This window comes from Mustela putorius, unplaced genomic scaffold, assembly GCF_011764305.1.
Source record: "Mustela putorius furo isolate JIRA1106 unplaced genomic scaffold, ASM1176430v1.1 tig00003976_pilon_pilon_pilon, whole genome shotgun sequence".
NCBI classification, from domain to species: domain Eukaryota; kingdom Metazoa; phylum Chordata; class Mammalia; order Carnivora; family Mustelidae; genus Mustela; species Mustela putorius.
Window position 1 is genome coordinate 3,766,520 of NW_025422118.1, and position 19,931 is coordinate 3,786,450.

Consider the following 19,931-nt stretch of genomic DNA (forward strand, 5'->3'; position numbering starts at 1 on the left):
TTTTATATCCTCTTATTTTATGAGTGTCTTGACTTTTACAGAAACACTTATTTTTACTGCTTTTGTGTTTTCTATTTTTCATATTCTCACTTACGGTCTTTCCTTTCCATTCAAAGGAACCCCTTTAAAATTTCTTATAGAGCTAGTTCAGTGGTTATTAAATCTTTTAGTTTTTTGATTGTTTGAGACACTACCTCTCCTTCTATTCTGAATAATAGCCTTACTGGATAGAGTATTCTTGGATACAGATTTTTCCCTCAACACTTTGGATACTTCATGCCACTCCTTTCTGGAAAATAACCTTATAGCTTTATAGGGTTTCCTTTGTATGTATCTGTCTTTAATTTATAACCTTTAAAATTCTTTATCATGATTTTTTGCCATTTTAATTTCTATGTGTCTTGGTGTAGACCCCTTTAGGTTGAATTTGTCAAGGGCTCTCTGTGCCTCCTGAAAAGTCTGTCTCCCGCCCCAGATTTGTTAATTTCCCAGCTATTATTTCTTCAAGTATATTTTCAGCCCCCTTTTTCCTCTCTTCCCCTTCTGGGATCCCTAAAATGTGAATATGATTATGATTGAGTCACTGAGTTCTCTGGGTGTATTTTTATTATTCAACATTTGTTCGTCTCTCCCTTGTTCAGCCTGTTTTCCATTCTATCTCTAGGTCACTGATACATTCCTCTGCTCCATGTAACCTACTATTTAACCCATCCATTGTATTTTAATTTCATTTATTGAGTTCTTCATCTTTGATATATTTTATTTTTTCATCTAGGGTCTCACTGATGTCTTCCACTTTCTTCCAAAGTCCAGGGAGTATCTTTATAATCATTAAATTCTCTATTAGGCATATTACTTATTCCTGTTTCACTTGGATCTCCTGCTATGATTTTGCCATGTTCTTTCATTTGCAACAAATTTCTCTACCTGATTTTGTCTACCTCTTGTTTCTGTGTGTTAGGAAAGTCATCTACATCCTTTGTTTTTAAAAGTTGTGGCTTTATGAAGAAGAGGTCCTATAGTGCCCTGCAGTGCACTATACTATCTGTTCACCAAAACCTGGGCTCTTCAGAGGAGTCTCCTGTGTGTTGATTCCGTTCTGCTATTATTTCTGAGTACCTTTTCCTTTCAGTCTAGACTTCTGTGCTAAACCTCTGCCTCTTGTAGGCTATTGTGTGCTCTTTGTGGTATTAATGAAACCCAGGTAGGACAGCTTTCAGGGGACAAAACTTCAGGAGGGCTCATGGTAGGTGGTGATCTTAGCAAAATTTGCAGTGAGCTGTTAGTAGCCTGGATCTCCCAAAGTGCAGCAGTGGCCAGGGGCATGGCACATGTTAGTGGCAGCAGCCACGATGCAGTGTGTGTGGCTGCCAAGGTGATCAGGATCAAGCAGTGGCTAGCCACAGTGCGAGGCATCTGTGAGCACAGGGGCTTGGCATGGGGCAAGGTGGTGGCTGGATAAAGCACTCACAGCATTGGAGAAATTTTTGCTGAATCAGTAGTCTTAGTTTGGGTCCCCCAAAGCAGGGTAGTAGTCAGAGGCACAGTGCATGTTAGCAGCAGCAGATAGGGGGATCCAGTGTGTTATGTCTCTCAATCAGATGGAGACCTCCAAAGAGTGGGGCAATGATTGGGTGAAAGCCAATGATCAGGCAGTGAAAGGATTCACCCAACAAAGGAGTCAGAAGTTTATTAAATACACTGCAAAGGAATGGGGAAGGGGGGAATAAACAGCAAAGGAGAGGCTGTCTGCAATAAGGCAGTGGTTAGGGGCCATATTTAAAGTGAAAAGGTGAGGTAGTATTTTGGTAACTGTGCCTAGTTTTAAGTAGCCCATTGGTTAGTTAGGGGCTATGGATATTTTGAGGTGGGTCGCCTGATGGGACTATGTTTTCAGCCAGGTGGTCACTGTGGGCCCTTTCTACATTCCATTGCTCAAGACTACCTAAAGTAACTTCTACAGGTGGCATGCTGCAGTGGTGACAACCTGGGACATGTGATGTCTGTGTCCCTGGTAGCTGGGTGTGAATTGTGGAAGAAGTTGAGGCTCTGTGGTAGGTGGGTGGGGCACACAAAGCAGTTAGCAAAATTTGAGCTGAGCCATTAGTCCTAAACTGAGTCCCCTAAGCGATGCAGTGCCTGGAGGCAGCTGTTAGGCAGGGTGTGCAGCATTAAAATAATTCACGCAAAGTCCATTTCTGAGGTTAGAAATCTTGGACTGGGCCAGTCATCAGTGGGTGGGGCACGGTGTTAGCAGATCAGGTAGCAAGCATATACTCAGCACCACCTTTGCAAGTGGCTCTGCTCTGTGTTTATGCTAGGGGTTGAGGAGGAAAATGGCAGATGCCAGCTCCTTTGTTCCTAGAAAAGACCCCAACATGCTCTAAAATCCTTATACAGGGATATCTCTCCCATTTGTCCCAGGTGTTGTACAAACTGTCCATTCTATATTGCCTCTCTGCAAGCTGTTGTCTTTTTAAGGGTGGGGACTCAGCTTCACTTGCCCTCCAGGCTGACTTTCAAAGCTCTAGGCTCCAAGTCCTCCTGGTTATGCAAACAGAGAGTTCAGTCCCTCTGGTTTTCAAGGCCGGACATTACAGGGACTCTTTTTCCCCATGATGCTTACTGGTGCTTTCCACTTTCAATGCCTGCAACTCCCTCCTGCAGGCAGGTCCCAACCACTGTTCTTGCCTTTTCTAACCTCCCAGATTTGGCTTCTCCCCTACATTTATTTGTGGAGCTTTTTCTGCCAGTCTTAAGATCACCCTCTGGTGTATTGACTCATATTCAGGGTCTTCTGTGATTCCATATAAATTTTAGTGTCATTTTGTTAGTTCTGTGAAAAATGCCGTTGGTATTTTGATAGGAATTGAGCTGAAAGTCTGTGGATTGCTTTGGATAATATGAAAACTTTCACAACATGAATTTTTCCAATCCATGATCATGGAATATCTTCCCATTTGATTGTGTAATCTTCGATTTCTTTCATCAGTGTCATTTCAGTTTTCAGAATATAGATCTTCCAGTACATCTAATATCATACTCAATGTGGAAAAACTGAGAGATTTTCTTCTGAGACCAAACACAAGACAAGGATGTCCACTATTACCAGTTATATTCAATATAGTGCTAGAAGTTCTAGCCACAGCAATCAGACAATAAGAGGCATCCATATTGGTAAATAAGTAGAGCAGATAACATAATATTTGCATACAAACTGTCTCTATTTGCAGATAACATAATACCACCAAATCCTAAAAATTCCACCAAATAACTACTAGAAGTAATAAATGAATTCAATAAAGTTGCAGGATACAAAACTAATACCGAGAAATCAGTAGTGTTTCTATATGCTAATAACAAACTAGCAGAAAGAAAAATTTAAAAACACCATTTATAACTGCACCAAAAAAAAAAAAAAGGAAAAAGAAAAACAAAACCTAAGAATAAATCTGTACTCTGAAAACTATAATACATGGAATTGTTTTGAGTGGTATGTTGTAAGAGAAGCTATAATGAGAGATCTTTCATCCAAAATAGTAGATAAATTTATCAGGTACCTTTATAAAACAACAATTTATTCCTGATCTTTTGTAATACCTGGTTTATCATGTAATATTTTATATAAAATTAGATACTGTGTCTTTAATACATTAATACAAAGTTAGTGTATTATTAAAGTATAGCAAATCTTTATTACTATATAACATGTTTTAAATTTATAGGAGGCAGATGATTTTTTTTATTTTTATATTTCAATATTAACAAAAGTATGTTATGCTTCACAATATAAATGTTTTAATGAAAAATTATCAGGAGTATTTAGGGAAGATAGGGGATCAAATACACACTAAATATTAATGTGGGGGGAGCAAAAATCAATGACATCACAGAGAATTCCAAGGCTAGTATCAAAGAAGAGCCTATAGTAGAGAGTAAGTTTTCACAATACTCAATGAATAGTATAAATCTAGACTAAATGCCTGGCTTAGAAGTTGACTTGTAAGGACACTTGTGCTTTAGGAATAAAATTCCATCATGGGACTGGAAGCTAAAACTTTATAAACTAGGTAGCCAAGGATCATCATTGAGAAATCTGAGAATGAAAAGGACATTTTCTTTTCTCCTGGTTGTCTAAGCCATTATCAAATTCTCTTCAATATGTAGTATTTTATAATTTTTCTCTCTTTATAAATTTAATAGTATATGTTGAAAAATACTGAAATGTTCCTCTATTTTTGGAATAAACTCCAGAAGCATATTGTTTTTCATATACTCATTTCTGTTGATAATTCTGATTCAGCTATTTTGTAACTATTTTTCAAAATATAAATCAGTCATTCAAAATAACATTAATAGGAGGAGTGAACAAATTTCATGATTTAATTTTATTTCTATATGCCTGCAAAGGATACTGGGAATTAAAATTTTTACAAGTACCCACTTTACAGTAACATTCAAAAATATGAAATATTTAGGGTTAACTTTAAGACTTAAAGATACCTAAATAAATGGAACAATACGTCATGTTTATAGTTTGAAAATCATAAAATTATGAATATGTCCATCCTCCACAAATTCCATAGATTTTTTGAAAATCCCAATCAAACTTTCAGGAGGATTATTTTTTTTCTTTAGGGGGTGTGAGTAGGAATAGACAAATTGATTCTAAATTTTACATAGAAATGCAAAAACCTAAAATCACAAAACCTGTATTGATAAAGAAATACAAAATATGAAGATGCATTTTACCTGATTTTATGAATTAGAGTAAGGAAATCTAGTGTTGGTATAAAGATAGATATACAGAATAATGGAACACAAAGTATGTGATATAATGCTTTTCAATATAGATACCAAGAAAAAGATGATTTTTCAACAAATGGGTCTAGAACAGTTGGAAATATATACAGAAAAAAAAAAAATGCCCTGATACTTAACTTACAAATATTACTTAAAATGGATCATAGATATACACATAAAAGCTAAAATCAATAAACTTCTTGAAGAATACTTATGAGAAATCTTTAAAATCTTGGGATACATAAGGCACAAATAGCATAATGCAAAAAACAAAAACAAAAAAATGATAAACTGAACTTCACCCAATTAAAAACTTTGACTTTTTAAAAGATATCATCAAGAAAATACAAAGCCAACCCACATACTGGGAAAAAATTTCACAAAAGAGGGGCGCCTGGGTGGCTCAGTGGGGTAAGCCGCTGCCTTCGGCTCAGGTCATGATCTCAGAGTCCTGGAATCGAGTCCCGCATCGGGCTCTCTGCTCAGCGGAGAGCCTGCTTCCCTCTCTCTCTCTCTGCCTGCCTCTCCATCTACTTGTGATTTCTCTCTGTCAAATAAATAAATAAAATCTTTAAAAAAAAAAAAAAAAAAAAAAAAAAAAATTTCACAAAAGACTTGTATATAGTTTATATTAAGAATTTCTAGGGCGCCTGGGTGGCTCAGTGGGTTAAGCCGCTGCCTTCGGCTCAGGTCATGATCTCGGGGTCCTGGGATCGAGGCCCGCATCGGGCTCTCTGCTCAGCAGGGAGCCTGCTTCCCTCTCTCTCTCTGCCTGCCTCTCTGTCTACTTGTGATCTCTCTCTGTCAAATAAATAAATAAAATCTTTAAAAAAAAAAAAAAAAAAAAAGAATTTCTATAACTGGGCACCTGGGTGGCTCAGTGGGTTAAAGCCACTGCCTTCGGCTCAGGTCATGACTCCCAGTGGGATCGAGCCCCATATCAGGCTCTTTGCTCAGCAGAGCCTACTTCCCTCTGTCTCTCTGCCTACTTGTGATTTCTCTCTGTCAAATAAATAAATAAAATCTTTAAAAAAAAAAGAATTTCTATAACTACATTTTAGAAAAACAAACAACCCTATAAATATGTGCAAAATGTTTGAACAGACACTTTAAAAAGGAGAAATATGAATGTCCCATAATCATATGGAACACTGTCCAATATAATTAGTCATCAAGGAAATACAAATTAAAACCACAATGCACACATGCAAATGACTAAAATGAAAAAGACTGGCAATAATAAATGTTGATGAGGATAAGAAATAGCTACCACTCATACACAAGATGTTTGGAATGTCAAATAATATAATATTTAGGAAAGCAGTTTGACATTTTATTATAGATTTAATAGTAAATTAACATTATGACTCATCAATCTCACTCCTGGATATTTACCCAACAGAAATGAAAACACAAGTCAACAAAGATTTGAACATGAATATTCTTTGGAGATATTTTTCATAATAGCTACAAATGAAAATAACCTAAATGTTCATTAATAACTTTATGAATAAACACTTCATTATATAAATGTAATGAAGACCACCTAGATAATCACAAGTCTTTTTTGTTGAAAACCAAAGATAAGGTCATAATGCCTTTGTCAATACAACACAGATTTCTACCAATCATTTGGCTAGGTATGGCATGCAGAAGCAGAATTGGGCACTGATGTCTTCAGTGACAATGGGACAAGTAGTTAAAAAAAAGAACTACCCTATGATCCAGCAGTAACATACTGGGTAATAACCCAAGGATACAAAAATACTAATTTGATGGGATACATTGCACCCCAAGGTTTATAGCAGCATTATTAACAGTAGCTAAATTATGGAGAGAGCCCAAGGATCCACTGACTGATGAATGGGTAAAGATGTAAAAAGATAAATCTTGTCATTTGCAATGATGTGGATGGATCTAGATAGTATTAAGCTATGAGAAGTCAGTCAGAGAAAGACAATACCATATGATTTCCCTCACATGTAGAATTTAAAAAATAAAACAGTGAACTCAGGGGAAAAACAGAGAGACCAACCATAAAAGAGACTCTTTAACTATAGAAAACAAACAGGGTTTATGGAGGTGAGGTGGGAAGAGGATGGTTTAAATGGGTGATGGGCATTAAGGAGGGCACTTGTGATGAGCACTGGGTGTTATATGTAAGTGATGAATCACTAAATTCTACTACTGAAACTAATATTATAATGCCTGTTAACTAACTGAAGTTTATATGACAATTTGAAGAGAAAAAATAAAAACAATTTCACACAGTTTTAACAAAATATTAATGTAGATTTTGGAATTTCAGAACTATTTTAATTTTCTAAGAATAGAAAATAAAAACACACATATGACCAGATGAACTAATAGATCAACATTCCTTTCAAAAGCAGCAAAAATACATATTTTTCAAGTGCACATGAAACATTTTCCATTTTAGATCATGTGTTGTCCACAAAAAAAGACTCAGTAGTTTTAAGAAGTCTAAAATCTTGTCAAATATCTTTTCTGACAAAGGTATGAAAGAAGAAATCAATTGCAAGAAGAAATCTGAAAAAATTACAAATATGTGGTGGTAAAACAATATGTTAGTGAATAACCAATGGATCAATGAAGAAATTAAAAAATCAAAATATACCTTAAAAGAAATGAAAATTTAAATGCAACACGGGAAAATGTCTGTGATATAGCAAAAGCTATTCCAAGTGGGACATACATAGCACTATAGCTTATCTCAAGAAACGAAAAATATCTCAAACCAATCTGACTTTATAGTTATAAAGGAGGTAGAAAAAGAAGACCAGAGTTAGTAGAGGAAAATTTAAAAATCAAATGGAAATAAATTAAATGGAGACTGAAAACCCAATAGAAAAGATCAATGAAAATTAAGCCAATTCTTTAAAAAGATTAAAAATATAACCAACTTTCAGGTAGACTCACCAAGAAAATGAGAGTTTTCATAAATAAAATCAGAAATGGAAAAGGAGAGGTTACAACTGATACCAAGAAAACAAGTGTTCATAAGAGATTACTATGAACAATTATATGATGATCAATTGAAAAACTTAGTAGAAATGGATAAATTCCTAGAAACACATATACCAAAACTGAATCATGAAGAAATAAAAATATGAATAGATTGCTAGCAATCAAAACCCTACCAAGAATCATAAGACCAAGACTAGATGACTTCACTGGTGAATTCTTCCAAACATTTACAAAAGTTTTAATACTTACTTTCCTAAACTCTTCCTAAAAACTGAAGAGGAGGGATCGTATTCAAACTTACTTGATGAGGCTTGAGTGCAAATTATTCAGGTGCTTGTTAAGTATCTATCCACACAGACTTAATTTGTCTTTCATGCATATACTTCCTGTGTATTTTATATCACAATGAAATAAGTATGACATAAATATTTATTGTTCAAGTGGGCAGAGAACTTCCTTTCAAGATAACTAAAATATAATAAAGTATATTTTAAGAAAGAGAATATAATTTAAATGTAATTCTTTCAGAATGGTACTGTGTCATGCAAAGAAATACTAATGACCAAAAGGAACAATAGGTAAAATAAAGGAAGTATTTTCAGAATGAAATCTTTAGGGTATTTTCTTTTTTTTTTTTAAGATTTTATTTATTTATTTGACAGAGAGAAATCACAAGTAGATGGAGAGGCAGGCAGAGAGAGAGAGAGAGGGAAGCAGGCTCCCTGCTGAGCAGAGAGCCCGATGCGGGACTCGATCCCAGGACCCTGAGATCATGACCTGAGCCGAAGGCAGCGGCTTAACCCACTGAGCCACCCAGGTGCCCCTTTAGGGTATTTTCTAATGTAAAGCACAGAGGTGACAGAAATGCAATATTTACAAGAATTTTATGTAAGTTAAATCCCATTATTTTAGAGGTGGCCTAGATACGGTTATAACTTAAATATGCATGCTAAGAATGTAAGAATAATCACTAGAGGAAAATAAAAAGTACATATCCAATAATTGTTGCAATAAATGGTGGAAGAAAGAAAAAGCATGCAGATTCAAAAAGAAGTGAACAAAAATCCAATTAAAAAACAAATGTGGCAAAATGAACATAGAAAATAAGAAAAATGTGAAACAACTAAACTTAAAAACATATGCAATGTAGAGGACTATAAGGAGTCATAACTGTTAAATGTTATGAGGTATCCTAGAGAAGATCCTAGTACAGAAAGAGGCTGTTGGTGAAAAGAAAATAAATCTGAATAAATTATGGACTTTGGTTAAAAAAATATATGCAAAAATATTACTCACAATAATGTTTAAGAGTATAATCTGATAAATCAAAGATAGATTGGGTAGTAAATGTAGATCGTGAAGTTACTAGTACAGAAAAACTAAATGAGAAGGAAGAAATAGCAGGGAAATACTGATGAAGAGAAGGTAGTATGTGCATAGATATACAGATATCTCAAACCAAATAGACCTTGTTTTTTTTTTCCAAATAGACTTTAAAACAGAAAACAACATTAGAGGTAGAGACCCAGTATTTGAAAATAAAAGTTAAATTTCTAGTAAGATATAACAATCATATTATAAGTCTCCACTGTATAAAAGAGCTTCAAAAAACAAAGCAAAAAACTGAATAATGTATAGTGAGAATTAGGCAAATCCAAAAGCATAGCTGTGGGTATCAATATTACCTTTCAGGTACTAAGAGTTCAGGCAAATAAAATTCATAAAAATACAGACGATTTTAGGCATTTACTGAAAATATCATGTAATCAAGTTGTATAAACTTTTGTTTCTAACAAGAGTTTGCATTTTCTCAAGTGAACATGGAACATTCCAAATATCATGCTTAAGTGTGTGAAAACAGGCACAACAAAAATGTGGTTATTAGCCATCTTACCAAGCACAACTAAAAAAGGAGTAACAGCAAAAAGCTAAATATAACAATACAAACCAAGGATTATTACTATTATAATTTTGGGAAGTCAAGTTAAAATAAATGACATTCCCTCAGATGCAAGGATGGAAATTAGGAGATGAGGAGGTATACAACATACATGTAATAACATAGTGAACCAGGGCAGGCGCTTCAAGGAATTCACATGCCTGAGGTGATATTTACAGGATTAATGTTACCAATGTAACATTTTCAAATGCTTCAAATTCAGGATGAGACAGTTATCACATGCCCCATATCCCTGTATCTTAGATGTTTAATTAAATGGTAGCCGCATTTCAACAACAGTCCTCCTGTATTACATCTCTATTGAGAAGACTACATGAGAAACAAAAATAAATCTTTAGATGAGTTAGAAATGTTTGTCACTAACCTCTGCAAGGCCACAATCACATTGTTCAGGAGGTTCCAAAATTCCATTGCCACAAGCTGCCACATCTCTTCCTTGGTAAACCATTTCTGAAACTGTTTTATTTTGAAGACACTCAAATTCAGGCTGTGAAGCCATACGTTTAAATTCATCCATGTTGCAACTGCTAAAAAACTTGACACCATGGGAATGTCTAAAAATAAATTATATTCCTCAGATAAATGGAATAAAATCACTATTAAAGCAACACTCTGAAGTACTGACAAGTATCAAAAATTCTGTAATACTGCACTTACAGAGGAGCCAAGAAGGAAGGGAGAGGATTTTTATCTTTAATACAAGTTGTAAATAAAAACAATAGGTTTATTTCTATTGCGATTCAATACAAGACATCTAGTAAGTAGAGGGAGTTAAGGTGACATGAGTTAAAATATATTAAAACACATATAATGATTGCCACACCAAAAAATACCTCTCTTTAAATATGTCTTATTATTATTTTCATTATGATTGCCAACATCACAATTATAAGCACTATTAAAAGCATTAATTATAAGAAAATGAAACACACTAGAAAATTTATGTGGAAAACTGAAGAAATACCAATGGTTGATAGTGTCACAAGAAAAACCAGAATTGTTTGTATTTTGATAACAAAATTAATTAAAATATCTCAATATTGATTATATAAAACATATAAATCTAGGATTCCTTTTATTTTGTTACCTTTTGAAATATTTCTGTACTTCTACATGTACTATTTAATGAATTTTTATTTAATTTTGTAACAATATAAAACTTAGAGAAATGGCATGAAAATAGACCAAAGAAAAAATCTTCCCAAAAAAATGAAGAATAAGTTGTCAAACATGATTCTAACAACTCTAAATATTTTAACATATAATTACTGCATAGATATTAATTCAAAAAAAGACCCTTCAAAATTGGGAGACATTTGTACAGTACAAATACCTAATCTTCAGATTTATCCAGATTTCACCAACATCACAATATTGGCACTTCACAGCAAACAGATCCAATTGAGAGTCAACCATTGCATTTTTTTTTCAATTTTTTCTACAAATTTTTATTTAAATTTCAGGTAGTTAACATGAAGTGTAACATTGCTTTCTGGCACAGAATTTAATGATTCATCTCTTACATGAAACACCCAGTGGTCATCACAACAATGCCCTCCTTGATATTCAACACCCATTTAACCCATCACCCCCCCAACCTCCCCTCCAGCAAACCTCAGTTTATTTTCTACAGTTAAGAGTCTCTTTTATGGTTGCCTGTTCCCCCCCCCCCCAAATTCACTGTTTTATTTCGTAAATTCTACATGCGAAGGAAATCATATGGCATTTGTCTTTTTCTGACCGACTTATTTGGTATAGAATAATACTCTCTAGATCCATCAACATCATTGCAAATGGCAAGATTTCATTCTTTTAATGGCTGAGTAATATCCCATTGTGTATATATACCACATCTTCTTTAGCCATTCACAGTCAGTGGCCATTGGGCTCTCCCCACAATTTGGCCACTGTGGATAATGCTGCTATTTAAACCTCGGAGGGCATGTATCCCATCAAATCAGTATTTTTGTATCCTTTGGGTAAATACCCATTATGCAGCTGCTGGATCAAAGGATAGTTTTATTTTTAACTTTTTGAGGAAATTCCATACTGTTCTCCAGATTGGCTGCAGCAGTTTGCATTCCCATCAACAGTATAAGGGGTTCCCCATACTCTGCATCCTTGCCAACATCTGTTTTCTTGTGTTGTCAATTTCAGCTATTCTGACAGGTGTTAGGTGATATCTAATTGTTGTTTTGATTTATATTTCCCTGGTGATGAGTGATGTTGAGTATATTTTCATGTGTCCATTAACCATCTGGATGTCATCTTTGGAAAAGTGTCTGTTAATGTCTTCTGTCCATTCTTTAACTAGATTATTTGTTTTTTGTGTGTTGAGTTCACTGATAGGTACTTTATATTTTTGAATACTAATCTTTCATCAGATATGCCTTTTGCAAACATCTTTGCCTATTCTGAAGAATGACTTTAGTTTTGTTGATTGTTTCCTTCACTGTGCAGAAGGATTTATCTTGATGAAATCCCAGTTCATATTTGCTTTTATTTCCCTTGCCTCCGGCAAAGTGTCTAGTAAGAAGCTGCTATGGCTGAGGTCAAAGAAGTTTCTGCCTGTGTTCTCTAGTAATTTGATGGTCTCAGGTCTCACATTTAGGTCTTTCATTCATTTTGAATTTACTTTTGTGTATGGTATAAGAAAGTGGTCCAGTGTCAAACTTCTGCATATTACTGTCGAGTTTTCCCAGCACCATTTGTTAAAGAAATTTTTTCCATTCGATATTCTTTCCTGCTTTGTCAAAGATTAGTTGACCATATAGTTGTGGGTCCATTTCTGGGTTTTTTATTCTGTTCCATTGATCTCTGTATCTGTTTTTGTGCCAGTACCATACTATCCTGATGATTACAGCTTTGTAATATAGTTTAAAGTCTGGAATTGAGATACCTCCAGGTTTACTTTTCTTTTTCAGGATTGCTTTGGTTATTCAGGGTCTTTTGTGGTTCCAAACAAATTTCAGGACTGTTTGTTCTATTTTTGTGAGAAAGGCTATTGGTGTTTCATAGGGATTGCATTAAGTATGTAGATTTCTTTGGAGAGTATAGACATTTGAACAATTGTCAATTGTTACAGACATTTTAGCATTTTGTTACTCCTGTCCATGAGCATGGACTGTTCTTCCACTTCTTTGTCATCTTCAATTTCTTTCATCAGTGTTTTAGAGTTTTTAGAATACAGTTTCCCTCTTTGGTTAGGTTTATTCCTAGGTATCTTATGGTTTCTGGTGCAACTATAAATAAAGTTGGTTCCTTGATTTCTCTTTCTGGTGCTTCATTATTGGTGTAAAGAAATGCAACAGATTTCCATATATTAATTTGTATCCTGCCACTATATTTAATATATGTATCAGTTCTGGCAATTTTCTGGTGGGGTCTTAGTTTTTCTTTTTTTTTTTTTTAAAGATTTTATTTATTTACTTGACAGAGACAGAGAGATCACAAGTAGTCAGAGATGCATTCTCCCTGCTGAGCAGAGAGCCCAATGCGGGGCTCGATCCCAGGATCCTGAGACCATGATCTGAGCCGAAGGCAGAGGCCTTAAACCACTGAGCCACCCAGATGCCCAGTCTAGGTTTTTCTTATAAAGGTATAATGCTGTTTGCAAATAGTGGAAGTTAAGACTTCTTCCTTCATTATTTGGATGCTTTTTATTTCTTTTTGTTGTCTGATTGCTGAGGTTAGGACTTCTAGTACTATGTTAAGTAACTGTTGAGAGAGGACATTCCTGTCTTGTTCTTGACCATAAAAGAAAAGCTCTTAATTTTTCCCCATTGAGGGTGGGTTTTTTGTATATGGCCATTATGATTTTGACATATGTTCTCTCTATCAAGAACGGATGTTGGCAAGATGGCGGAGAAGTAAGTAGCAGGCAGAGGCTACATCAGGCAGCAGAAGATCAGCTAGATAGCCTATCTAAACATTGCAAACACCTACAAATCCAACGGGAGATCAAAGAGAAGAAAAACAGCAATTCTAGAAACAGAAAATCAACCACTTTCTCATTCACGGAGAAGTGAATCCAAAGCGACGGGGAGGGGCCGGCTCCCGGCAAGAGGCAGAGCAATGGAGCACAAAATCGGGACTTTTAAAAGTCTGTTCTGCTGAAGGACATCGCTCCAGAGGCTAAACCAGGGTGAAGCCCACGCAGGGTCAGCATGGCCCCAGGTTCCATAGGGTCACAGAAGAATCGGGGGTGCCTCAGTGTCGCAAGAGCTTGCAGGTATTAGAATGGGGAAGCCAGCTACAGAGAGCCGAGGAATGAGCTCTCAGCTTAGGGCTACCTTGAACCGGTGGCAGCCTGGGTGAGCTTGGAGCGTGGCCGGAGGCCAGGGAGACGGGAGTTATTGGGCGCTATTCTCTGAGGGCACACTGAGGAGTGGGGCCCCAAGCTCTCGGCTCCTCTGGGCCGGAGACTAGGAGGCCACAATTTTCATTCCCATCCTCCGGTACTCTACGGAAAGCATTCAGGGAACAAAAGCTCCCAAAAGTGAACCCGAGCGAATTACTCAGCCGGGCCCCTGGTAAGGGTGGTGCAATTCTGCCTGGGGCAAAGATACTTGAGAATCACTACAACAGGCCCCTCCCTCAGAAGATCAACAAGATCAACAAGAAATCCAGCCAGGACCAAGTTCACCTACCAAGAGTGCAGTTTCAATACCAAGGAGAGAAGCAGAATTCCAGAGAAGGAGTACACAAAGCACTGAACTCCTGGCTTCTCCCCATGATTCATTAGTCTTGCAGTTAATTTAATTTGTGGGGTTTTTATTTCAATTATTTTTTCTGCTAAATTTTTTTTTAACTTTTACCCTTTTCTTTTTTAACGTTTTGTAACTAGTTTATCTATATATATATTTTTTCTTTTTTATATTTTTCTTTATTTGTTTTCTTTTTTTAATTGTTTCTCTTTTTTTTTTTCTGAGCCTCTTTTTATCCCCTTTCTCCCCCCTCACGATTTGGGGTCTCTTCTGATTTGGTTAAAGTGTATTTTTCTGGGGTCTTTGCCACCCTTTTAGTATTTTACTTGCTCCTTCATATACTTTTATCTGGACAAAATGGCAAGGCGGAAAATTTCACCACAAAAAAAAATAAATAAATAAATAAACAAGAGGCAGTATCGAAGGCTAGGGACCTAATCAATGCAAACATTGGTAATATGTCAGATATAGAGTTCAGAATGACGATTCTCAAGGTTCTAGCCGGGCTCGAAAAAGGCATGGAAGACATTAGAGAAACCCTCTAGGGAGATATAAAAGCCCTTTCTGGAGAAATAAAAGAACTAAAATCTAACCAAGTTGAAATCAAAAAAGCTATTAATGAAGTGCAATCAAAAATGGAGGCACTCACTGCTAGGATAAATGAGGCAGAATAAAGAATTAGCGATATAGAAGACCAAATGACAGAGAATAAAGAAGCTGAGCCAAAGAGGGAAAAACAGCTACTGGACCACGAGGGGAGAATTCGAGAGACAAGTGACACCATAAGATGAAACAACATTAGAATAATTGGGATTCCAGAAGAAGAAGAAGGAGAGAGGGGAGCAGAAGGTATATTGGAGAGAATCTCCTAATATGGTAAAGGGAACAAGCATCAAAATCCAGGAGGTGCAGAGAACTCCCCTCAAAATCAATAAGAATAGGTCCACACCCCGTCCCCTAATAGTAAAATTTACAAGTCTTAGTAACAAAGAGAAAATCCTGAAAGAAGCCCAGGAAAAGAAGTCTATAATATACAATGGTAAAAATATTAGACTTATCCACAGAGACCTGGCAGGCCAGAAATAACTGGCATGATATATTCAGAGCACTAAATGAGAAAAACATGAAGCCAAGAATATGATATCCAGCTAGGCTATCATTGAAAATAGGAGGAAAGATAAAAAGCTTCCAGGACAAACAAAAACTGAAAGAATTTGCAAACACCAAACCAGCTCTACAGGAAATATTGAAAGGGGTCCTCTAAGCAAAGAGAGAGCCTAAAAGTAGGAGATCAGAAAGGAACAGAGACAATATACAGTAACAGTCACCTTACAGGCAATACAATGGCACCAAATTTATATCTCTCAATAGTTACCCTGAATGTTAATGGGCTAAATGCCCCAATCAAAAGACACAGGGTATCAGAATGGATAAAAAAACAAAACTTATCTATATATTGCTTACAAGAAACTCATTTCAGACCCGAAGACACCTCCAGATTTAAAGTGAGGGGATGGGAAACAATTTACCATGCTAATGGACATCAGAAGAAAGCTGGGATGGCAATCCTTATATCATATCAATTCGATTTTAAGCCAAAGACTATTTTAAGAGATGAGGAAGGACATTATATCATACTCAAAGGGTCTGTCCAACAAGAAGATTTAACAATTTTAAATATCTATGCCCCTAACATGGCAGCAGCCAATTATATAAACCAATTAATAACAAAATCAAAGAAACACATCAACAATAATACAATAATAGTAGGGGACTTTAACACTCCCCTCACTGAAATGGACAGATCATCCAAGCAAAAGATCAGCAAGGAAATAAAGGCCTTAAAAGACACACTGGACCAGATGGACATCACATATATATTCAGAACATTTCATCCCAAAGCCACAGAATACACATTCTTTTCTAGTGCACATGGAACATTCTCCAGAAGAGATCACTTCCTGGGTCCTAAATAAGGTCTCAACCAGTAATAAAAGACTGGGATCATTCCCTGCATATTTTCAGACCACAATGCTCTGAAGCTAGAACTCAATCAAAAGAGGAAATTTGGAAAGAACCCAAATACATGGAGACTAAACAGCATCCTTCTAAAGAATGATTGGGTCAACCGGGAAATTAAAGAAGAATTGAAAAAAATCATGGAAACAAATGATAATGAAAATACAATGGTTCAAAATCTGTGGGACACAGCAAAGGCAGTCCTGGGAGGAAAATATATAGCAGTACGAGCCTTTCTAAAGAAACAAGAAAGGTCTCAAGTACTCAACCTAAAACTACACCTAAAGGAGCTGGAGAAAGAACAAGAAAGAAACCCTAAACCCAGCAGAAGAGAAATCATAAAGATCAGAGCAGAAATCAATGAAATAGAAACCAAAAAAAAAACCAATAGAACAAATCAATGAAACTAGGAGCTGGTTCTTTGAAAGAATTAATAAAATTGATAAACCCCTGGCCAGACTTATCAAAAAAAAAAAAAGAGAGAGAGAAAGGACCCAAATAAATAAAATCATGAATGAAAGAGGAGAGATCACAACTAACACCAAGGAAATACAAACAATTATAAGAACATATTATGAGCAACACTACGCCAACAAATTTGAAAATCTGGAAGAAATGGATGCATTTCTAAAGACATATAAACTATCACAAGGTAACCAGGAAGAAATAGAAAACTTGAACAAATCCATAACCAGTAAGGAGATTGAAATAGTCATCATAAATCTCCAAACAAACAAAAGCCCAGGGCCAGACGGCTTCCCAGGGGAAATCTACCATCATTTAAAGAAGAACTAATTCCTATACTCCTGAAACTGTTCCAAAAAATAGAAATGGAAGGAAAACGTCCAAACTCATTTTATGAGGCCAGGATCACCTTGATCCCAAAACCAGACAAGGATCCCAACAAAAAAGAGAACTTCACACCAATATCCTTAATGAACACAGATGCAAAAATTCTCACCAAAAACTAGCCAATAGGATTCAACAGTACATTAAAAGGATTATTCACCACGACCAAGTAGGATTTATTCCAGGGCTGCAAGGTTGGTTCAACATCCGCAAATCAATCAATGTGATATAATACATGAATAAAAGAAAGAACAAGAACCATATGATACTCTCAATAGATGCTGAAAAAGCATTTGACAAAGTACAGCATCCCTTCCTGATCAAAACTCTTCAAAGTGTAGGGATAAATGGCACATACCTCAATATTATCAAAGCCATCTATGAAAAACCCACCGCAAATACCATTCTCAATGGAGAAAAACTGAAAGCTTTTCCGCTAAGGTCAGGAACAAGGCAGGGATGTCCATTATCACCACTGCTATTCAACATAGTACTAGAAGTCCTAGCCTCAGCAACCAGACAACAAAAGGAAATTAAAGGCATCCAAATCGGCAAAGAAGAAGTCAAACTATCACTCTTCACAGATGATATGATACAATATGTGGAAAACCCAAAAGACTCCACTCCAGAACTGCTAGAACGTGTACAGGAATTCAGTAAAGTGTCAGGATATAAAATCAATGCACAGAAATCAGTTGCATTTCTCTACACCAACAACAAGATAGAAGAAAGAGAAATTAAGGAGTCAATCCCATTTACAACTGCATCCAAAACCATAATATACCTAGGAAAAAACCTAACCAAAGAGGCACAGAATCTATACTCAGAAAACTATCAAGTACTCATGAAAGAAATTGAGGAAGACACAAAGAAATGGAAAAATGTTCCATGATCCTGGACTGGAAGAACAAATATTGTGAAAATGTCTATGCTACCTAAAGCAATCTACACATTTAATGCAATTCCTATCAAAATACCATCCATTTTTATTCAAAGAAATGGAACAAATAACCCTAAAATTTATATGGAACCAGAAAAGACCTCAAATAGCCAAAGGAATATTGAGAAAGAAAGCCAAAGTTGGTGGCATCACAATTCCAGACTTCAAGCTCTATTACAAAGCTGTCATCCTCAAGACAGCATGGTACTGGCACAAAAACAGACACACATAGATCAATGGAACAGAATAGAGAGCCCAGAAATAGACCCTCAACTCTATGGTCAACTAATCTTCGACAAAGCAGGAAAGAATGTTCAATGGAAAAAAGACAGCCTCTTCAATAAATGGTGTTGGGAAAATTGGACAGCCACATGCAGAAAAGTGACATTGGACCATTTCCTTATACCACACACAAAAATAGTCTCAAAGTGGATAAAGGACCTCACTGTGAGAAAGGAATCCATCAAAATCCTTGAGGAGAACATAGGCAGCAACATCTTCAACCTCAACTGCAGCAATGTCTTCCCAGGTACATTGCCAAAGGCAAGGGAAGCAAGGACAAAAATAAGATCAAAAGCTTTTGCACAGCAAAGGAAACAGTTAACAAAACCAAAAGACAACTGGCAGAATGGGAGAAGGTATTTGCAAATGACATATCAGATAAAGGGCTAGTGTCCAAAATCTATAAAGAACTTAGCAAACTCAACACCAAAAAAAAAAAAAAATAATAATCCAATGAAGAAATGGGAAGAAGACATGAACAGACATTTCTTCCAAGAAGACATCCAGATGGCCAACAGACACATGGAAACGTGCCAGATCACTCGGCATCAGGGAAATATAAATCAAAACCACAATGAGATATCACCTCACACCAGTCAGAATGGCTAAAATTAACAAGTCAGGAAATGACAGATGCTGGCGAGGATGCGGAGAAAGGGGAACCCTCCTACACTGTTGGTGGGAATGCAAGCTGGTGCAACCACTCTGGAAAACAACATGGAGGTTCCTCAAAATGTTGAAAATAGAACTACCCTACGAGCCAGCAATTGCACTATTGGTTATTTACCCTAAAGATACAAACGTAGTGATCCGAAGGGGCACGTGCACCCAAATGTTTATAGCAGTAATGTCTACAATAGCCAAACTATGGAAAGAACCTAGATGTCCATCATAGATGAATGGATAAAGAAGAAGTGGTATATATACACAATGGAATACTATGCAGCCATAAAAGAAATGAAATCTTGCCATTTGCGACAACGTGGATGAAACTAGAGCGTATCATGCTTAGTCAAATAAGTCAGTTGGAGAAAGACAACTATCATATGATCTCCCTGATATGAGGAAGTGGAGATGCAATATGGGGGGTTAAGGGGGTAGGAGAAGAATGAATGAAACAAGATGGGATTGGGAGGGAGACAAACCATATGTGACTCTTAATCTCAAGAAACAAACTGAGGGTTGCTTGGGGGAGGGGATTGGAGACAGGGGGGTGGGGTTATGGACATTGGGGAGGGTATGTGCTATGGTGAATGCTGTGAAATGTGTAAACCTGGCGATTCACAGACCTGTACCCCTGGGGATAAAAATACATTGTATGTTTATAAAAAAATAATAATAATTAAAAAATTAAAAAAAAAGAAAGGATGTTGTACTTTGTTAA

At 36.1% G+C, this 19,931-nt stretch overlaps 1 protein-coding gene across 2 annotated transcripts in view; it reads right to left on the minus strand.

Moving 5' to 3' along the window:
• The window catches only part of LOC101687247 (A disintegrin and metallopeptidase domain 3), a 109,751-nt gene that overhangs the window by 26,015 nt on the left and 63,805 nt on the right, over positions 1–19,931 (minus strand). For both annotated transcript variants that reach the window (XM_004758204.3, XM_013059259.2), the window contains one exon: positions 10,116–10,305. In XM_004758204.3, the coding sequence (XP_004758261.1) occupies positions 10,116–10,305 (190 nt within the window). The remainder of the gene's footprint in view (positions 1–10,115; positions 10,306–19,931) is intronic.